At 41.4% G+C, this 19,186-nt stretch overlaps 3 protein-coding genes and 1 non-coding gene across 4 annotated transcripts; 1 reads left to right on the top strand and 3 right to left on the bottom strand.

Annotated features, from left to right (window-relative positions):
* Positions 1–1,417: 1,417 nt before the first annotated feature.
* IWZ02DRAFT_436498 (uncharacterized protein) lies at positions 1,418–1,891 on the top strand (the record flags this gene model as incomplete). The annotated part of the gene is made up of 1 exon (XM_066766534.1): positions 1,418–1,891. One exon carries the CDS (start codon positions 1,418–1,420, stop codon positions 1,889–1,891), a length of 474 nt encoding a protein of 157 aa, XP_066619003.1.
* A 1,424-nt stretch (positions 1,892–3,315) lies between these two features.
* IWZ02DRAFT_t114 lies at positions 3,316–3,404 on the bottom strand. Its single transcript has one exon. It is a non-coding gene; the product is annotated as a tRNA-Asp (tRNA).
* A 13,703-nt stretch (positions 3,405–17,107) lies between these two features.
* IWZ02DRAFT_484922 (concanavalin A-like lectin/glucanase domain-containing protein) lies at positions 17,108–17,722 on the bottom strand (the record flags this gene model as incomplete). Its single annotated transcript, XM_066769202.1, has 3 exons — positions 17,108–17,288; positions 17,354–17,604; positions 17,661–17,722. 3 exons carry the CDS (start codon positions 17,720–17,722, stop codon positions 17,167–17,169), a joined length of 435 nt encoding a protein of 144 aa, XP_066619004.1. The 3' UTR covers positions 17,108–17,166.
* An 845-nt stretch (positions 17,723–18,567) lies between these two features.
* On the bottom strand, positions 18,568–19,152 carry IWZ02DRAFT_436500 (ankyrin repeat-containing domain protein; the record flags this gene model as incomplete). Its single annotated transcript, XM_066766535.1, has 1 exon — positions 18,568–19,152. One exon carries the CDS (start codon positions 19,150–19,152, stop codon positions 18,568–18,570), a length of 585 nt encoding a protein of 194 aa, XP_066619005.1.
* Between the last annotated feature and the right edge of the window lie 34 nt (positions 19,153–19,186).

Genomic DNA, 19,186 nt, shown 5'->3' on the forward strand with positions numbered 1-19,186 from the left:
CACTGTTGCGGTCGTGGCTCCCCCGCATTACCCTGTGCTGTGGTTCCTGTACGCAGTACGGCACCGGATCGCTGCCTCGTCCGTCGGTCTCGTCCGTGTGTGACGCTATGGCTATTTCAAGCTCTCCCGGCCCGTGGCTCTCAAGTCAGGTCGTCGCCGACACGGAGACGGACACCGCCCGATCCGTCTGCCGACCAATGACAAAACTCTCTCGAGATGAACGGTACGACCCGAGCACCGAGGCCCGCCCATGACGTCTTTGTTCCTCTCTCCAGTCTGTCCCCGTCTTGTCCCCGTTCCTGTCCACTCCCCAATGTGCTGCAGAGCCGCATATGCAGGGTTACTGCTCCTCTGCCAAAGCAACAAGCCGGCACGTGAGCTGCGGCTCTCCCGAAGCCGGGGAGACGGACGCCGGCCACTTTTGCCCTGCTCTGCTCTGATTCGACCGTCATCATGTCGCTGCTTATGCCCCAAATCGTCCTCAAAGACTCCAGCAGCCAACAAAGCGGACCAGGCTCCGTCGCTGCTGCCCTTTCATTCTGATTCATCCACGACCGTCCCTGATCAGCGCTCTGTCCCATGGCACTCGACGCTTTGCTTGCCCTCCACACTATCGATTCCGCATCGTTTCTCTCGTTTATGAAATTGCGCGCTGCCTAGGCGTCGGTCATGTGCGAGTGGAGGCCAAAAATCCTCCCCTCGCTTCTCTGCCAACAAAGATTCCAAGTTGAGATCTGCAGTCCCTTCATCTGACGTGGATTGCTATTTTGCGCCAACCCCCACGGCAGCCCACTCTTTCTCTCTCTCTCTCTCTCTCTCTCTCTCTCTCTCTCTCTCTCTCGCACCCACTCCAGAAGAATCTCACTCGGTCTCGGATCCGCTTCGACACGGTGCCCTTTCTGCGCGGTGGAGTTCCTACACGGGAGAACCGCAGGTAGGAGCGTTCGTCTGTGCTTGATCAATAGGGCCCCCACCCCTGTCGCCGATCTCTCCCATCCATTTGGGTCTTGTGGGGCTGTCTCGCACTCGCTGATTTGTCGCCCTGTGCTGTGGGGCTGTGGCGCCGGCCTGGGCTGCACAGCCTCTTGTCATTTCGAGCATCCACTCGTTGCTCTTTCTTTCCTGTCGAGCTGGCGCAGTGACGTTGTCGCTGCTGACTTGATTGCTGACCCTTTGGTTTGGCACTCAAAAGCCATGAGGCTGGGTGCCAGAATTCGTGGCACACAATGAATGAGCAAATGGTGAGCGTTCGTACCGTCCCGCGATGTCATGACAGGAAGCATTCAAGCTACCTTGCTTCAAAGCCCCGAGGAGGATTCATGTCACCACAGGAGATGGTGACGGTGACACGGTGTATTCAAAATCCTGATGGAGGACGTGGCGTTGGCAAGAGGTCGTGGAGTGTTGACAGGAGAAGATGAACGCGAGATGTTGCTTTTCGAAAGAACAGAGAAGCATTGCTGCTGCAAGGCCTGGACGCATTCTGGGGTTTTCTCAAGTTGCAACTCTGACTGTTGGGTCTCAAAGAGGCAACGACAAGGTTCCCGAACACATCAGGATCTGCAAGGGAAACAAGTGTGTGGGAACCGGTTACCTCGATGACTCGATGCACGAGCGGCTACCAGGAGAAGCGGAGGTGAGCTTCTTTGCTCTGTCTACTTCTGGGAAATCCGAGCTCGGGACCATCTATGGGCCCGGCAACGTGAAGATGGAGGCCGCTCACCCGTCCACTCGCAGCGACGACAAATGGCCGAGAAATGTCGTAAGTGCCATTGCCATCCAAGAGACACACGATGGAAGTGGTGTATTTCGTCGTGTAGGGTTTGGTATCATCTCTTTGCTGGCCTGGGCCGAGCTGAAGCGAGAATGGCGCAGCATTGTACTAGAATAGTCGCCGGCGTCACCTTCAAGCCTTCAAGAACGGATACATAAGGTATCGTAGGTGTCCTTGCTGGCGTGTACCTTTCTTACCGTGCTTAGAGCAGAGCACAAGGCGCTCCTGCCACAGTGGGTATATAAAGAAATAACACCCGGTCGGTATGGACTACACCTCGCCAAGCGCAGTTGTGGAAGTGGACGACTGCTCCTTAGGTGTGGCTGTAGCCGTGGATGACTGCTCCCGAGGTGCGGCTGTGATGGCGGATGATTACCCCCTAGGCGTGGCTGGGACGGCGGACGACTACTCCCTACCTGGAGGATGTCGGCGGCGAGGGCGGGAAGCCCAAGCCAAAGTTGTCCAAAACAGCCAGTGAGTATAGCCGGATTTGAAGAACGCAGAGATCTAATGTCTGCAATTTCTAGAGCATCATCGGAGGCGCAAGGAGAAGCTGGCGCAGTTGACGAGGGAAAATGAGGAGTTGCATCAGAAATTGGAATATCAAGGCGATGAATGGGAAGGGCAAGGGTGACGCAAAGGGCGGCGGCGATGTCCATATGAAGGATCTGCCGGTCAGAAACGCTACTTCGTAGATTGTCGACTACATGTAGCAATGGATGCAGTATTACTACAGGTAGGTATCTATAGAGAAAGTTGTAAGAAACTGTAGCAGCAACTCGGAGTTGGTGCTTCTTTTTGGTTTCGCATGACTGGTAATTCTTGCCTTGCGTTTTGATCAGTAGCAGGAGCGCGCCTTCTACTCTAAGCACGGTGTTCCCTTGGGAAACGACAATTCAACTCTCTAGCCTCAGGGCATCCTCTGCCTCTTCTTGTAGTCTCATACTGGATACAGCCTTGCGTCCTGAAAGATGGACGGAACTTTTTTCGAGACTTCCTCTAGGGAGCAGTCGTCCGCCATCCCAGCCATGCCCAGGGAGCAGTTATCTATATCTATCGCTGGAACCTGTGGTATCATTTCTTTCTGCACCCATTGTGCTGGCGGCTTTGAACAGCTTGGGCTTGGGCTTCTCCCTCTCACCGCCGCCACCTTGCTGCTGCTGCTCCTGCTGGCGCGCCGCGTTCTGTTTCTTCTCGCATAGAGCATAACACGAAGGCGCCCCTACTACTGGTCAAAAATTAAGGCAATAGCCACCTGTGGTGCCAAAACGAAAAGAAGTGCCAACTCTAACCAGGTGGAACAGAGGTGGTGATGACAGCCGATTGCCTCTATGTGCTACCAGCTGTAGACGGAGCTATTTTCAAACATTTCAAGGACATTGATCTGGCTTAGAAGTAGCGCTACATGTTACCGGGGGCGCGGAATCCCCTCCCTTCCCCCCCTTGCTCCACTTTTCCCCTTTTTCCGCCCCTTGGCTGCAATAAGATATGCCGGTATACCAACAAAAAAAAAGGACTCTCGTCTTTGACGAGAGATGGCTCTCTCCGACGGGGAATCGAACCCCGGTCTCCCGCGCTTGAACTACATTGTAGTGACAAGCGGAAATCATCACCACTAGACCATCGAAGACGTTGTGGTTGAAAGTATACCGTGAATGTTTAAATATCTAAATACAAATATCTTAAGTTAGGGCTGGGGCAATATGGCCCGTGCGCACAGGCAAAACAGTGCAACAAAAATCTGGACGAAGACATCTTGACAAACTCTCAAAGTCAACCACCGGAAGGCACTGTAATTATGCAGGAACAAAGCTTGGTCAAGTCCCCAGCCACACAGATGCAAGACGGACAGCACGCAGTTGCAATTGATGAGGCGGTGTGTGGGTGATCGTCGAGCCGACTTGCAAGAGTGGAGCAAAGACACGACATCATGACTTGCGGAAAAGCACAGTGACCGTTTTTTCTTTTTCCACTCTGCCGGGTCGCTTTCTGCTGCCCATCTGCCCCTGCGGCTGGCGTCGAGACGTGGCAGGGAGTGGAGCACCGGTCAACAATCACTGCCACAGCCAACTGTCCTCCAAGCGCCGACGCAAATCACCTCCACGCCTCGATTTTTTTTTTTTTTTTTTTTTTTTTTGGATGAGCTGTCGCATCGGTCAGGAACATCATCTTGGATGGTATCTCGCGGGCATGGCAGAATTCCTCCATGGACATTGCCCGCTGCGACCTCGTTTGGTTTAGCCTCCGCTCCGCACGCTGCGCATAAACTCCTCAAGCACACCGCTCGAGCATCTGGAATTCTTGGAGCATGAACATCGGCATCATACTCAAGTCTTCCCAATCTCAACTCTTTCTCGCACCCTGCTGGCGTTTGGCCGGGAGATGTTCAACGGTTCGGGACACTCAGATCGAAAGCAACACCCAGCATTTGCCCCTCCCCTTTTCCAAATCTCTTTGTTTTGTTCTCTGTCAATTCCTCTCATCAAATTTTTTCCCATGTCCCGTCACTTCCATCTTCAATCACGGGCAGACCAACATTGTTCATCAAATTCAGTCCCTTGCTGCAATGCCATCTCGCAGCACGCGACCCCGCACATGCAATGCCCCTTTGCTCCCGGCGCCATATCCGCCAACGCAACCACCCGTTTGTTTACTCCCTCGCCTCGGGGACCTTCTCAAGCGGGACACGTGGCCGAGGATTATGCCAATTGAAATTGCGAGGCAATGAAGGCGCGCCTGCAATTCTCTGTTTCTCCTGCAATCGGAGCCGCGCAAGCCAAACGAAACGCTGCCGCCTGCCGGACGCGCGTTTGATCTCGGCACGCGGGCGGTGCTGCTGTCCCGCCTGCGGTACCACACGCGTCGGGAGCGCGATCCCTTCCATGGTCGATACTGTACGCATCTCGGCAGCGGCAAGTGCATGCCATGCGAGCAGGAGCAGCTGCCTGTTGAAGCGGTTGACCAAGTCCCTGGCGACGCGACGCGGAAACAGAGCCCTGGCATGGTGCTTCACAGCCGCCTCTTCGCCTCGCTTTGCGCCACACCCGCTCTACCTTTTCATTCCTCAGAAGGAAAAATGCCAAATCAAGGCATGCATCAAAGGGGGCATGATCTATTGACGCCACCACGCACCCCAAGAACAGAGTGCTGACCGGCAAGCCACATCATCACCTCGTCAACAAGCTTTCATCCTCGACATCAACGTTTCGCAGACTGTCAGTCGCAGGGTGGCGCACAAATCCAAATGCTCCATGTATCAATAGCGTCAGCGCCTAGCCGACAGGCAGGAATCGATTGGGCCAAAAATACCTTCGTCATCGTCATCACGTCGAGCCAAGGCACAGAGGTAAGAGAAACCGGATTCCTTTTGCCTGCTTGATTTTTCGTGTGTGTCCGCTGCCCAGAGGGCGACGGAATGCTTCCTCCTTGTCCATTGAAATTCCATTCTGGGCTTTCGGAGCTCCGCATTGCCGTTGGGGTAGCGCTCCGTGGACTGGCAGTATCGATGCTGCAACGTCAGTGGCAGAGTGATCCGCACCCTTCCCTTGACATGTTGACGCTTAGAGGAGTTGAACTTGAAGCTTTCACGCCTCCTCTGGTTCTGACCTATCGTCTTGCTTTGTCGTCTAGGTCGTGCCAACAGCGAAGCTTAGCAAGAAAAATGAGACCTCTGCCAACAATTCAGACACTTTCTGCCGACCACTAAGCTCCTCAACCTTGCATGGGATTGAAACAGCAAAGAGCTATGGCAGAGAAATCTGCAGAGTTAGGTACACTGCAAAACAGCGATGCTTCCACCCGAGGTGTGAACTCAGAGTCGTGGCGGACAAAGTAACAAGATTGCGAACTCGAGCTTTAGTGCTTGCTATCAATCTACAGGGGATGCCGCGTACGTCTATGTTTGTATAGGGATGCCCGGCTAAAGAGTCTCGTATAATAAGGAAAGTTTCTTAGTACTATGTTAGTATAGGGGTAGTCTAGGTAGATAGTTCGTCTAGATCTCTCTTTTAGTAAGAGGGGGTTAATTTCTAACCTACCTATTATTATCTAAGTAGACTAATAGCATATAGTAATAGAAAGGAAAGGAAGGGGGATAGGAAGAAGGTATATATAGAAGAGTAAATAGTAGGTAGGATAGTAGGGGGTAATAGATTATATATATACTCTATACTAGTATTCTAGTACTATCCCTACTAGTACTATTTTTAGTTAGTATTATATAATACTTTTCCTTAGCACCTATATAGGCGTAAAAAGTAGGTAGGATTTTTAACTATTAGTATATATCTTCTAGCTAACTAGTTATCACGAATTATTAAACGGCTAATATATAGGCTTTCGCCTAGAGGCTATCTACTTAGTCAGATATATATAAAATTAAAAAGAACTTAATTAAAGTTAAGTAGTTAAAAGATGAAGTTAAGTAAAGTCTTCTTAATTATTATAAATATAGAAGATGCTATGTACTCTTCTATCTTCTATATATATTTATATAAGAAGTGAAATAAGAACTAAACTCTCTCTTTACTACGCGAATTACTACTTTAGTTATGTTATTAAAATAGATAGGAAATTAATCTTCTTATTACCGCGTGAAGTTTCGTTAGCTATTAAGTAGGCTATATATCCTTAGTAGTATTTATTATCTATTAGTACTACTAGCTTATACGGCTTAGCCGGTTTATATAGCTTAGTTATAATTAGCTTCGGCTTATTAAGTAATCGCGTAAGGGCGTAGTTATAATGTACTTACGTTACTAGTATTTAATAGCTATTTATAACGTTATATTACTAGCGTCTAATAGCTATTTACGACATTCCCCCCCTAATAGGAAGCCTAAGTTAGCTTATTAGATACTTATATAGATGACTAACTAGCGCTATCTTAGTAAGGGCGTAAAGTATAGGACTACTAGGTATATCTTATTATTAGGTATGTAGTTTAACTAACCTTCTTTACTACTACCTTAATAATAATAATAGACCTTACTTCTATTATTATATCTTCCTATTACTCTTAGCCTATCTCTTACTTAAGTAACTAGCTCTAGTAATAATAGTAAGTCCTCCCGTTTATAGTAGGTCTAAAAACGCTTAACTAATTATTACGCGATAGTATCTAATTAACTTCATTACTCTAAGCGCCCTAAAGGTAATATAATACCTTAAGAGGATGCTAAGGCAACTTAAGACCGTCGCATAAGACGTTATGTATAATTAGCTAATTATCTATGTATCTAGAGTTTTAAAAAGGTAAAGTAAAGCTAACTAGTCTAGGTATAGTACCTAGCTTCTAAGAGCTAGTATACGTTACTATTCTACCTATAAATCCTCGCGCGAATATTACGTAAGCTAATTTACCTACCTTACTTTCGCGTATACATTCTAGTAGCCGTTATATTAGCGTACTACTAAGTATACCTTCGCGTAAAAGTAATAATAGTAGTATTATTCATCTAGCTACTTTACCTATAGAATTACTAGTAGAACCTTTAGATTAGGACTTAGAGGTAGATGCTTCTAATAAGATTATAGTCTTCATCCTACGTAAGGCCTTTAAGAAACTTACTAAGGTATATATTACTACTTACTTATCCTTACGTAATAGCTTACTTATTATAGAAATTCCTTAGTGGTAATAAAACTAGCTAACGCGTAATATATATATTAGGCCTTAGTAACTTAGCTTATTATGCTATCATCCTAGTTTCTAAGGATTATTTTAACATTATATCTACGGAATCTCGTAGTTCTTTACGCGATACTTACTTAATCTAATATATAGGTATTAATTAGGCTACTAGTTATACTAAGTACTAGGATAATCTCTCTACTTACGTCTTCTATAGTTACTATAAGTTACTAGGTTTCTTATAGGGTCGTTATATGAACTACGTCTAGGGTACTAGTAACCTTAACTATACTATAAGCGACCTTACTAGTACTCATCCTCCTAATTAATACGAAAGGTATAAGGATGAGATATAGCCTAGAGAGTACCTTACTCTTTACTACGTAATAGACGACTAGGTTAATAACTTTCTCTAGGGCTCTATTAAAGGTGTAATAAGGCCTAAACTTAAGAAGTTAGCTCTAGTTCCTACTAAAGAGGAGGAAGAGGAGTAAGGGTATAAAAGATAAGGAATAAAATTAAAATAGAAAAATAGGATAGATAAGGATAATTTAGTTCATATAGATAAGGGTTATTTACTATAGCGTTAAAGGATTCTCTTTACTAGAGTATAGGCGGGTTAGTTATCTAATTATATTTCTTCCCATAATTCTTATTAGAGGAAGGCTCTTTTCTACTTTTCTAGGTTCTTTAGTAGTCTAGGGGTAGAAGGATTAGTAGTATAGAAGTCCTCTACTTTTTAGGGGGCCCTAATAAAAGAACTTACTACATACTACTTATTATCTTAATCGTATCCTACCTATTAGACCTAATACCTTAAAATTCCGTAAGTAACCTTACTTACGCGGATAAAGTTAACTTCCTATTCTTACTAGTTATTAATAACCTCGGGTTCTAGCTCGGTATATCTCTATTATAGTAATAGGTCTATAGCTGCCTTACGTAGGCGATTAGTATAGAAAAGGTTTATGACCTTCATGCTTTTTAGAAGATCTAATTCGTACGAATGTCCTTTTATTCTAGTAATCTTAAATGGTCCTACGTTAGGAGCATCTAATTTTAGATTTAGCCGGTCTATTATCTAGCTAGTCTTCTTAATGTAGATAAAGTCTCTAATATTAAAGTTAGGTATATAATAGTATTTATTAGCTTATTAGTAGTTCTTTTCTTACGATTAGCGAATTAATTTATAGGCGTACTTATAGGCCTCTTATCTTCTTTTTTAGAGAGACTAAGCTATAGACTATGTTCTACCTTTAGGTAAAGTAGTTATTATTATATAAGTAGTCTAGTCATAATATATATATAGTACGAAGCTAAGGTCTACTTCTACTAGTATAAGGCCTATAGCCTTATATAGGAGGGTAGCCTAAGCTAAGTCTATTAATAGTAGAAGATTAGACTAGTCGTTTTAGTAGTAATTAATAAAGGGTCATAGTCGGTATATAAGGACCTAATTTACTATCTTAGTAATTCCGTTTATCTAAGAGTAATAGGCTAAGTTAAAGTATTATTTAATACTAGTTAACTTATATAGCTCCTACGCGAAGGCTAAAATGAACTAAGGACCTTAATCTAATAGTATACTTTTAGGATTTCCGAAAATTCGGTAGACATAATTATAAAAAAGTTAAGATACTCCTTTAGCGTTAATTTTCTTCGTATAAGGTAAACTAAAGGTTCTTTAGGATAACCGGTCTATAATAATAAGGATATAATTAAATCCCTTTTAGTCTTACGGTATCTCTTTAAAATCTATAGCTAGGTATTACTAGGGACGGTTAGGAATTAGTAGAGGATATAGAAGGCTAGGTATCTTATTAGTAAATTCATAGTTCTAGTAGTAAATATAGTAGTTTCGGCTATATCTCTTAATTATATAAGTCTAGCTAGGCTAGTAATAGTATTACTATAATAGCTTTCGTATTTTATTAATTCTAGGATGGGTAGTAACGTAAGTAGTATATATTACTTTAATTATTCTTACGTAAAGGTTATCCTAGTTAGGAACGACTAATACGCTATAGTAAAGAAGTAATCCATCCTATAGCTTCTAATATAATTCGTTTTCCGGTTAAAGACGGGCTATTTCTCTCTATAGTTTAAGATCTAGGTTTTCTCTATTTACGCGGAGGAGTTTATTAAGGAAAATTATTAGTAGAGAAACTTCTAGCTCCATCATTATAAGTAGGACTACCTAGAAAGTAGGAATAAGATACTACTCTTATGCGGCCTTTACTTTCTCTTTTTAAGTCTTAAGTTACTCTTACTTTCTTATAAGAATATCTATAATAATGTTTTCCTTTCCTAGTTAGTAGGTAAACCGGACTTAGTACTTAGTAAGTTACTTAGCCTATCTTACTTATCGTGCGGATAATTAGTGCTTAGAAGTAAAGTATTCTAATGCTTAATAGTCTATAATTATAAGAAAAGGTTTATAAAGGCCTATAAGTATAGATCTCTATTCCTCTAGTCCTTATATAATAGCTAGGAGTTCTTTATTAGGTATTCCGTAGTAGAGTTTAGCGTCTAATATTACCTTAGAATAAAAGGATACTAGTTTCTATTCGTAATTTTCTTAATATTACGATAGAACTCCCGTAACTACTCCGTTACTTACGTCTATTTCCGTATAAGTGTCTAAAGTTAGATTATAGTTTATAAGTAGTAATTCACTATATATTAGTTTCCTAAGATTCCTAAAAGATTCTTCCTTAACTAGCCTAAGTTATTACTACTTTACTTTTAAATATAGTTTTTCTAGTAGCCGGCTAATTCGTCCGTAGTTAGGAAGGAATCTCTAATAGAAGTTATAGAATCCTAAGAAAGACTAAAGAGATTAGAGGATCGTAGGTAATTACTAGGTATAAATAGGTTTAATTTTTTACGGGTCTATTAATATACCCTTAGTAGAGATAATATATCCTAAGAATTTCGTATAAGTAGTTAAAAACTTACTCTTTTTTATATTAGCTTATAGTCCTGCTTTACGTAATCGTTATAGAACTTTAATAACGTGTTAAGTATAATCTTACGGGTTTTTAGAAACGATAAGAATATCGTCTATAAAAGTAATAACGAAATCATCTAAATAGTTAAAGAGAACTTAGTTAATAAAACGTTAAAAAGTAGCGGGCCTATTACTTAGCCTAAAAGGTAAAACGCGGTATTTAAATAGTCCGTATCTCGTACGGAAGGTAGTATATTCTTTAGACTATTCTTAAAGTTAGATTTAATGGAAAGCTTATTAAATATCTAGTTTTATATAGACCTTTCCTTTACCTACTCTCTATAAGAGTTCTAAGATAAGAGGTAAATAATATAAGTCCTTCTTTATCTAATCATTTAACTGTTAGTAGTTAATATAAATTCGCTAACTACCTCCGGGTTTTTTTACTACTAATACTAGAGAGGTGTAGGGTACGTAGCTCTTAGTAATAAATCCTTTCTTTAAATTCTCTTAGACGTATTCCTTTACTACGGTAAGCTATTCTAGAGACATTCTATAGAGGGGACTTATTAGTAGGCATAGAGAATCCTTATGCGTAAGAGAAATTTAATAATTAACTCCCGTATAAGAAGGTAGTAGCTAGTTAGACTCTTATTTTAAAAAGATATCACGGTAGTTCTTATACTTAGAGGGTAAACGATTATTAAGGTATTCATTAAAAGCTTTATCTTTATCGGCTTCGTTAATATCGTCTAGTATAATAGAATAAAGATCTACTACTTCTATTAGTATTTTTATAGGTAGGTTAATTTCTATAAGAGAAGTGAAAAAGGTTTCTTAGTTATTAACTTTAATATTATCGGAGATATATATTAAAGAAATTAATTAGTTTATCCGTAAAACTTTACTTTATGCGGATAATTTTAGAACGTTTAAAAGATTTAAAAAAGAAATTCGGTCCGGAGGATCTAACTAAACAAGTTATTAGTTACGGTAATCTAGAAGAATATAATGATATATAAGGAACTAGCGGCCTAGAATAATATTATAGCGCCTAATATCTAGTATGAAGGCGTATATTATAACTAGCTAATGTTAGAAACGGAATTATAATTAATAAACGAAATTAAGTTACTTATTTATACGTTACTTAAACCTAGAGACTTTAAGGTTCCTACTAGTAATCTTTCTTTTCTTAATCCCTAATTCCCTAAGTTATAGAAGAAGTTAAGGATAGATAAAGCTAGATCTATTTACGCTAGTATTAACTAGGGCATAAATAGGTACGGCACGACTACTAGCTATAATTATAGTTTATATAGTAAATAGGTATCCTCTAATAAGGTCATGAATGTTCATCTATAAATTAGTAATTTATAGAGCTCTAAGCTTATATCTTAGGGAGGAGACTTCCCCTAAGACTTATTATTTTCTAATAAAGAAGAGTATAGTTCTAATATCATACGCTCTTCTCCTTCTTCTTCTATTATAGTATTAACTATCTTTACTTCGGTTTCTAGGCACTATTAGATAAGGTATCTAAACTTTCTACATTAATAGTAGGGTCTAATATTACCTTAGAGTTCCGCTTTTCCTTTATATATTAGATTTTCCGTTATTACGTAAGGAGTAGATCTCTATGATGACCTTAAAAGAGGCTATTCTCTTAAACTTCTACCTATTAAAAGAGTAGATTTACCTGCTTATTCCTATTATTATTTCTTTATACGGTCTTCCTAGGATGATAAAGATACGTTTTAACCATTTTAGTACTTAATTATACTTTATGCGATAGGGTATACCTTTTAAAGGTATTCTTTAAATGAAATAGAGTCGTCTTATTTAATTCCTACTAAATAAGTTTATAGTAGGGGATCTAACGAAGAGTAAAAATCCTCTTTCTATTATTTATATAGAAGGTTAGCTTCTAAAGCTAGGTATATAAACTCTAACTAGAACTTCTAAAGATCTATAGGAATTTTATAATAAAGGTCCTTTAGCTTCTTCTTTACATCCTTTCACCGGTGTAGATTCTTAAATACTTACTTAAGCTAGTAATATAAGTTAGTATTAAGGACTAGATCATCTATCTTTACGCGGGCATAAAGAAATAGTACTAAATACTATACTACCTTACCCTATATCCTAGAGAGGATATAACTTATAATAGCTTCCTTAGTATCTATAGTAGTACCTCTTTTAAAGTAGTCCTTATTACTACGGATTTTATTATTTATAAGGCGCCGCTAATACTCGTACGTAGGGTTTTAGCTATTTATTAATTCGGGTAGGTTAGGTACTCTTAGTATGTATTTCTTCTTCTTCCGGGATCTATTCTCTTCTAAATACTATAAACTTATTAACTTAATAGTATCTTCGCACGACGAAGTTTAATGACTTAAAATCCTTTCTACTAAGTTAAGGATAACTTATTTAAGAGTCTTAATTTATATCTTTACGTAAATAGTAATATCCTAGGTTTATCCCTTTATAAGAGGAGTAATCTCGGATTAATAGCTATTAGCTTCTTCTAGTAGAATATACCTAAAAGCTTCTTTAACCTAAAATTATATCGCGTAAAAAAGACCTTTCTCTTATACTTATATATTAAGCTTAACCGGTAATAGGGAGTAAAAAGATTATAATAAGAAGGGGAGTACCTATCCTCTTCCTTCCCCTAACTCATAAGGTAATTTAGTACCTCCGCGTAAGGGTGTTTATTATTAACTACTAGACTCCTCTTAAGTACTAGTTATATAGGCTTAATTCTTAGTTATACTATCTACGCATAGAATAGTCTTCTACTTTCTTATAAGTAGGTACGGAGAGGACGCCTCCTTAATGTTTATACGCTATACTATAGCCTTATAAAGACTTCTATAGTTAATATATACTTAATGCTCTTTAGTCCTTAGATAATACTAATACGCCTTACTAAGATGACTTAAATTTCCTTCTTAAATAATAGACGGTCGTGTATAAGGCTTAGGCTATACATATAGTATACCTAGTTTAGGTATTCTAATACCTCCCTTAGGTAATAAAAAAGTAGGACGGGGATAATACCTAGAATAATCTTCTATATCTATTATAAATTATTAAACAGCTAATATATAGGCTTTTACCTAGAGGCTATCTACTTAGTTAGATATATATAAAATTAAAAAGAACTTAATTAAAGTTAAGTAGTTAAAAGATGAAGTTAAGTAAAGTCTTCTTAATTATTATAAATATAGAAGATGCTATATACTCTTCTATCTTCTATATATATTTATATAAGAAGTAAAATGAGAACTAAACTCTCTCTTTACTACGCGAATTACTACTTTAGTTACGTTATTAAAATAGATAGGAAATTAATCTTCTTATTACCGCGCGAAGTTTTATTAGCTATTAAGTAGGCTATATATCCTTAGTAGTATTTATTATCTATTAGTACCGCCGGCTTATACGGCTTAGCCGGTTTATATAGCTTAGTTATAATTAGCTTTAGCTTATTAAGTAATCGCGTAAGGGCGTAGTTATAATATGCTCGCGTTACTAGCGTCTAATAGCTATTTATAACGTCGCGTTACTAGTATCTAATAGCTATTCGCGATACTAGTATAGTTAGCTAATAACCTTTATAGAAAATATATAAAGAATTATAAGTTTAATCCTTAGTTATATTACTTACTATTTAGATAGATACTATTATACCTACTACTAGATAACCTTAGGTTAACATTATTAAGAATAATGAAGGGCTATATACTACCCTAGCTATAGTATGCTATATAGATGAATAATACTAGGCTCTTACCCTACTACTAAATAGTAATCCCCTTATTATCTAATATAGTTAGGTTTATCTAGACTAGTTATATAGTACTTATCTAAGCTACATTAATACCTTCTTAATATAGAGGGCTAGGGTCTTAGTAGATAGAGGATGTTATAGAGATTATAGATAAAGAGGTCCTTTCCTATAGTATTAGTATTTAGAGAGGTTCTAGGGTAGTATTACGATGGCTAATAAGCTAGGCTATACGACCCTAGGCTATATAATAAGCTAGGCTACACGCTAGTAACGCGAGAATACTACTACTACGCCTTTACGCGATTACTTAATAAGCCGAAGCTTATAATAACTAAGCCGCGTAAACTAGCTAAGCTATATAAACTAGCTAAGCTAATAGATAATACATACTACTAAGGCTATATAGCCGACCTAGCGGCTAACTAGGACTTTATACGATAATAAGAAGGTTTAATTCTTATTTATTTTTAATAATATAGTTAAAGTAGAAATTCACGCAGTAATAAGAGGGTCTAGGTCTCATTTCGGTTCTTATATAAATATATATAGAAGATAGTAGAGTATATAGCATCTTCTATATTTACTATAATTAAGAGAATTCACTTAACTTCTTCTTTCTACTTAACTTTAATTAATTTCTTTTAATTTTATATACGTCTAACTAAGTAGATAGCCTTCGTGCCTAAGCCTATAAATTAGCCGCTTAACGATTCATAATAGGTAGTACCTACGGTAATTATAAGTAGAGGGACTATAGAGCTTATTATTCGCTCTACTAGTAGGGTAGTTAATAGAATTTCTCTTTTCTTTTTCTTTTTACCCTTTTTACTCTACTATATAACCATGCTATGCTCTAGTAGATATACCCGTATAACATATGAACTCTAGAATAAACTATTATCCGGCTTACTATTAAAATAGTTCACTATAGGGGAGTGGTGTTGATAGTAGTTTTCGTCCGCGCTATCGTCTACCTGGTACTATTAATTAGTAAAACTTCTCTATAGCTTCCCTACTACTCATACTATGGAGGGAGTAATCAGTAATGAGGTATTATAGTGTTTATCATGCTGTGCCATTACAGCTGCAGGTGTCGTAGTCTGTCTTGCCAAACCTATGCAGGTATGCCTTGAAGTAGCCGTTACGGGTGGGTAATCAAAAGAGCAAAGAATCTTTTCAATTTCTAACCCATTATCCTGCTCGAAAAAAACCACGTCGCGGCCTCTCTTTATTCAACACTCGCCGCTTCTCCTCCATGCCATTCGCTTCATCGAATCCAGTGCCTTATTCCACGTCTACCTCTTCCACAGGCCGCAGTGGAGTTTCAGCCCCTGCCCATCGCCTATCACCCGCTGTCTTTCCTTCAAAGCACTTCTTCCACCATAGCTGCTCGCCAGTCTGCTCATTGATGGTATAGCAACAGATATTCTCCTCGTAGTTTGTGGGATTTGCCACAGCGCGAAGCCCCTTGAACAACGACCAACCAATGGGGTTTTCGTTCGAATTGTTCGGGATGCACTGAATCCGCCGTCAGCTCTGGAATCACATCAGACAGTCGAAGAGACAAACAAAGACTACTTTATACACCCAGCTGGGCATCGGATCCGTCAGATGGGCATTTTCGGCGTACGTAAGCGAGGTGCACACTTTCATGGTCGGGTCGTCGATGTCAATTCCAGTTTCTGAGTGCTTCATGCATTTGCACCCAAGATGGCCCCTTGCGAGGGCCATGTCGGCACTGTTGAAATGTCAGTAGTTGTGTAACACAACAGCAAAATCGATTACTGACAAAAAGAGAATCCCGAGGAAGAAAAAGTGCCTCATTTGAGTCGCCTTTCGTCGCGCGTTGTTGGACACTCCAAACTTGTTCCAGCGGATTCGCACATCGGACGCATCCCAAATTGCCGCAATGATACGCGATATTCGATAGCCCCACCAATGTTTTCCGAGGAAAACTGAGGCAGTTGCTCAGTGGGCATATGTTTCAACACCACCAAACCGCTTCAGTGGGTAACCTTCACGAGGATTCTGAGCCCATGCGCAGATCGGTTTGAGGAATCCCCTTTGAAAGATTCGTCATGCAAGTAGCGCCTTGGTATGATTTATCTTCTGCTGTATGATACTTTAAATCCCGTGTCGGGGCTTACCTTTGTGCGGTTGCATCCTGTTGTCACTTTCCCATAGGCTGTCTTGACTCCAAAATTGCCTCCCGTTTCTGTAGTGCCCATGCTTAGCCTGGTTCCGCATCCACACGCGTCACTAACGCTCTGGTACATGACTTCCTACGGAGCGAGTGGTGATTCAGTTTTGGGTGATGGTTGGGGAGGCTCCATGCCGTTGACATTCAGGACACAGATGTTCATGAGTCATTCCTTGGTACCCATGTTAGTATTGGTGGTGCAGGGTCGCATACGTATTCGAATACCGGGCATCGACACGTCGGATTGGAATGTTAATAACCACGAAAGGCCTCTTTTCAGGGGTTGAACAGGCCATGCGATGGACCAACTTTCCGCTTCAGGCTGAGCTCTTGCTTTACGGAGTTATTAATGCGCTTTCAAAATTGCCCTTTTCCCTCCATGCAGGGCCTGAGCTGTGAACTTGTCTATTACCTTATCTCTTCGGATCTTGTCATGCTTAGCAGCGAAACAATCGTGTGCAGTGTGATTTATCCACCTTCCTTGCGCCGGTCTTCCAAAAAAGTTATATGAACTGGCGACCTGGCGTTTAACAATCGACGCTGTCCAAAGTCTCCCGTTCTGATGTCCAAGCTTGAAGACGAATCTACGGCTTGGGAATCATTGCTTCTATTTGATAACATCAAACGGTTTCCTCTGTGGCCTCTTGTACGGTACCATCTCTCTCGCCCAATAAACCTCGAGCGCTATTGCCCTACCGTGGACATGTAGTGTTGCCGTCATAGAAGCCGGGAATCTCCGATGTTCCTGAATTGCTGGCATTTCAGTCGTGTTCTATACAAGCGAAGCTTGGCTCGATAGCCGTTATTCACACTACTCGAATGGATATTTGAAATCCTGCACCCAAAAATTGGTACGGATCTTGATCCCGCGCACACCACAGCCAATCATCGGGGAAAGCTTCCCCTTGATAGTTTCGCCGGAAAAGGAAGTCCCTGGATAAATTCACGAGCGGTCAGTCACACAGAATGTATGAGTGGAAGCTTCAAGAAGCACTTACCCAATCGAATACCATTCTTGGTGAAGAAGACTTCTCGTTTGGTAAAGTCGACGCCAGCACCGACGGTATCTCCTGATCCATGTAAATGACCATCTTCTACTCGGAAATTATTGCCGTATTTGTGACCGTCGTTCCCGTGGTATCCCCATGACTGGTACGTGGACGTCCAGCCGGGCATGGTATCGAGTCGCAAAAATTGCGAGGCGAATCCGATACCGACGGCACCACAATTTCTTGTCAGCCAAAGAGACCTTCAAATGTACTGCACGTTGACATTGTAAGAAACAGACCCTTTTGGGAGTCTTACCATTCAAGAGTTCCATTCGATTCACTCTCTACGACTTCAATCTCGTAGTAAAAACGATCCATTCCCGGAGGTATGGGAAAGTCAGCTCGCACAGCTCGTATCCCGTCCCTGCGAGGCTCCACACTCGACGGAGAGCAAGAAACTTCAATTACATCTTCAGAAACAACGATATCCTTATGCTTGTCCGTTTTACTCCATCTTGGAGCGTGGTCCTTGGGCCGAGAAAGGAGGATTCGGTCAATGAGGGACCCTTCCCGGAACTGAACTGCCAAATCGAGCAATGACCATCCATGTTGGTCTTTGTCATCCCAGCGAGCCGTGAAGCTCTTCAGCACCCCGACTGCGCGTCTCTCGAGAGCGATGTTCAAGATGTTGAGACAGACGTCCTGCGGGAGTTTGTCGCTGTTCTCCAATAGCGCTTTGACCAGTGCTTCATCGTCGTCCGTCGTCAAATCCTGGTCCCTTCATGAATCGACTATCATTTGAAGGATGGTGGTCCCATCACCGGGGCAGATAATATGCATCGGATTAGCACCTGCCCGCACAAGCGACTGAATAGAAGGACCGTCCTTTGTATCCACGGCTAAGCGGAGCAGCGTTTTGCCGCTTTCATCCTGAGGGTTTGGATCAGCTCCATTTTCCAGCAGAAGTGAGACACAACTGCTGATATGCGCTTGGTCCCTTGCCCCATTTGACCGTAAAGGGTCTTGTCGAGGTCTTTCCCTGTACCACGTTCGACCTTGAGAAGTGCTTTGATAGCCAAGTGGAGCGAAGCCGCGCCAACATCGTTTCTCATGGAACAGAGCTCTTTTGCATTCCCGCACTCGATAATGAGCTTTGTGCAATCGAGATAACCAAGCATGGCCGCCTTATGGAGGAGGGAGTTGCTGCGATGGTCTGGCTTCTCTCAAAGCGCATTGATCTTGTCGCTGCTGTCCTTTCCAGTCTGCAAATGCGCTTGTGTTCCTCGATCGCTGTCTGCGGGATGCTCCTCAGTGTTGGTTCGTAGGTCGCTTGCCAAGTACTTCAAAATCGCTTCCAGGATTCCTGAGTGACCATATTTGGCTGGTAGGTGCAGCGCCGTTCTCGATCTGTTGTCTTCTACCGAGATATCTGGGCCCGGATCATGTTGGAGCAACATCTCGACAAAATCAATGTGTCCTTTCGATACAGCTTGGTGTAGAGCGGTCCAGAGTCTGGTGTTCTCGATTTCGTCGATGCATGCGTTGTGTCGTAGGAGCATTTTCCCAATGACGGAATTGCCAATGCGAGCAGCCTCGTACAAGGGCTGTTGATTGTGATTGTCCTTTGCGCAGACAGGTGCTCCATGATCGATGAGCATCTTTGCAATCTCGGGCGACGCGTTGTCTACATGAAGAAGCCAATGCAATGGTGTTTCGCCCTCGTCATCAACAACGTCCGGGCGGCAGTCTGCTTGTCTCAGGATGTATCGACAGACTTCAATGTTGGGATGCACAATTGACCAGACCATCCATTTTCTGCCGAGATGTCAAGTCTTGCTCCAT

Source organism: Phyllosticta citriasiana (assembly GCF_038021145.1).
Source record: "Phyllosticta citriasiana strain CBS 120426 chromosome Unknown IWZ02scaffold_15, whole genome shotgun sequence".
Lineage (NCBI taxonomy): Eukaryota > Fungi > Ascomycota > Dothideomycetes > Botryosphaeriales > Phyllostictaceae > Phyllosticta > Phyllosticta citriasiana.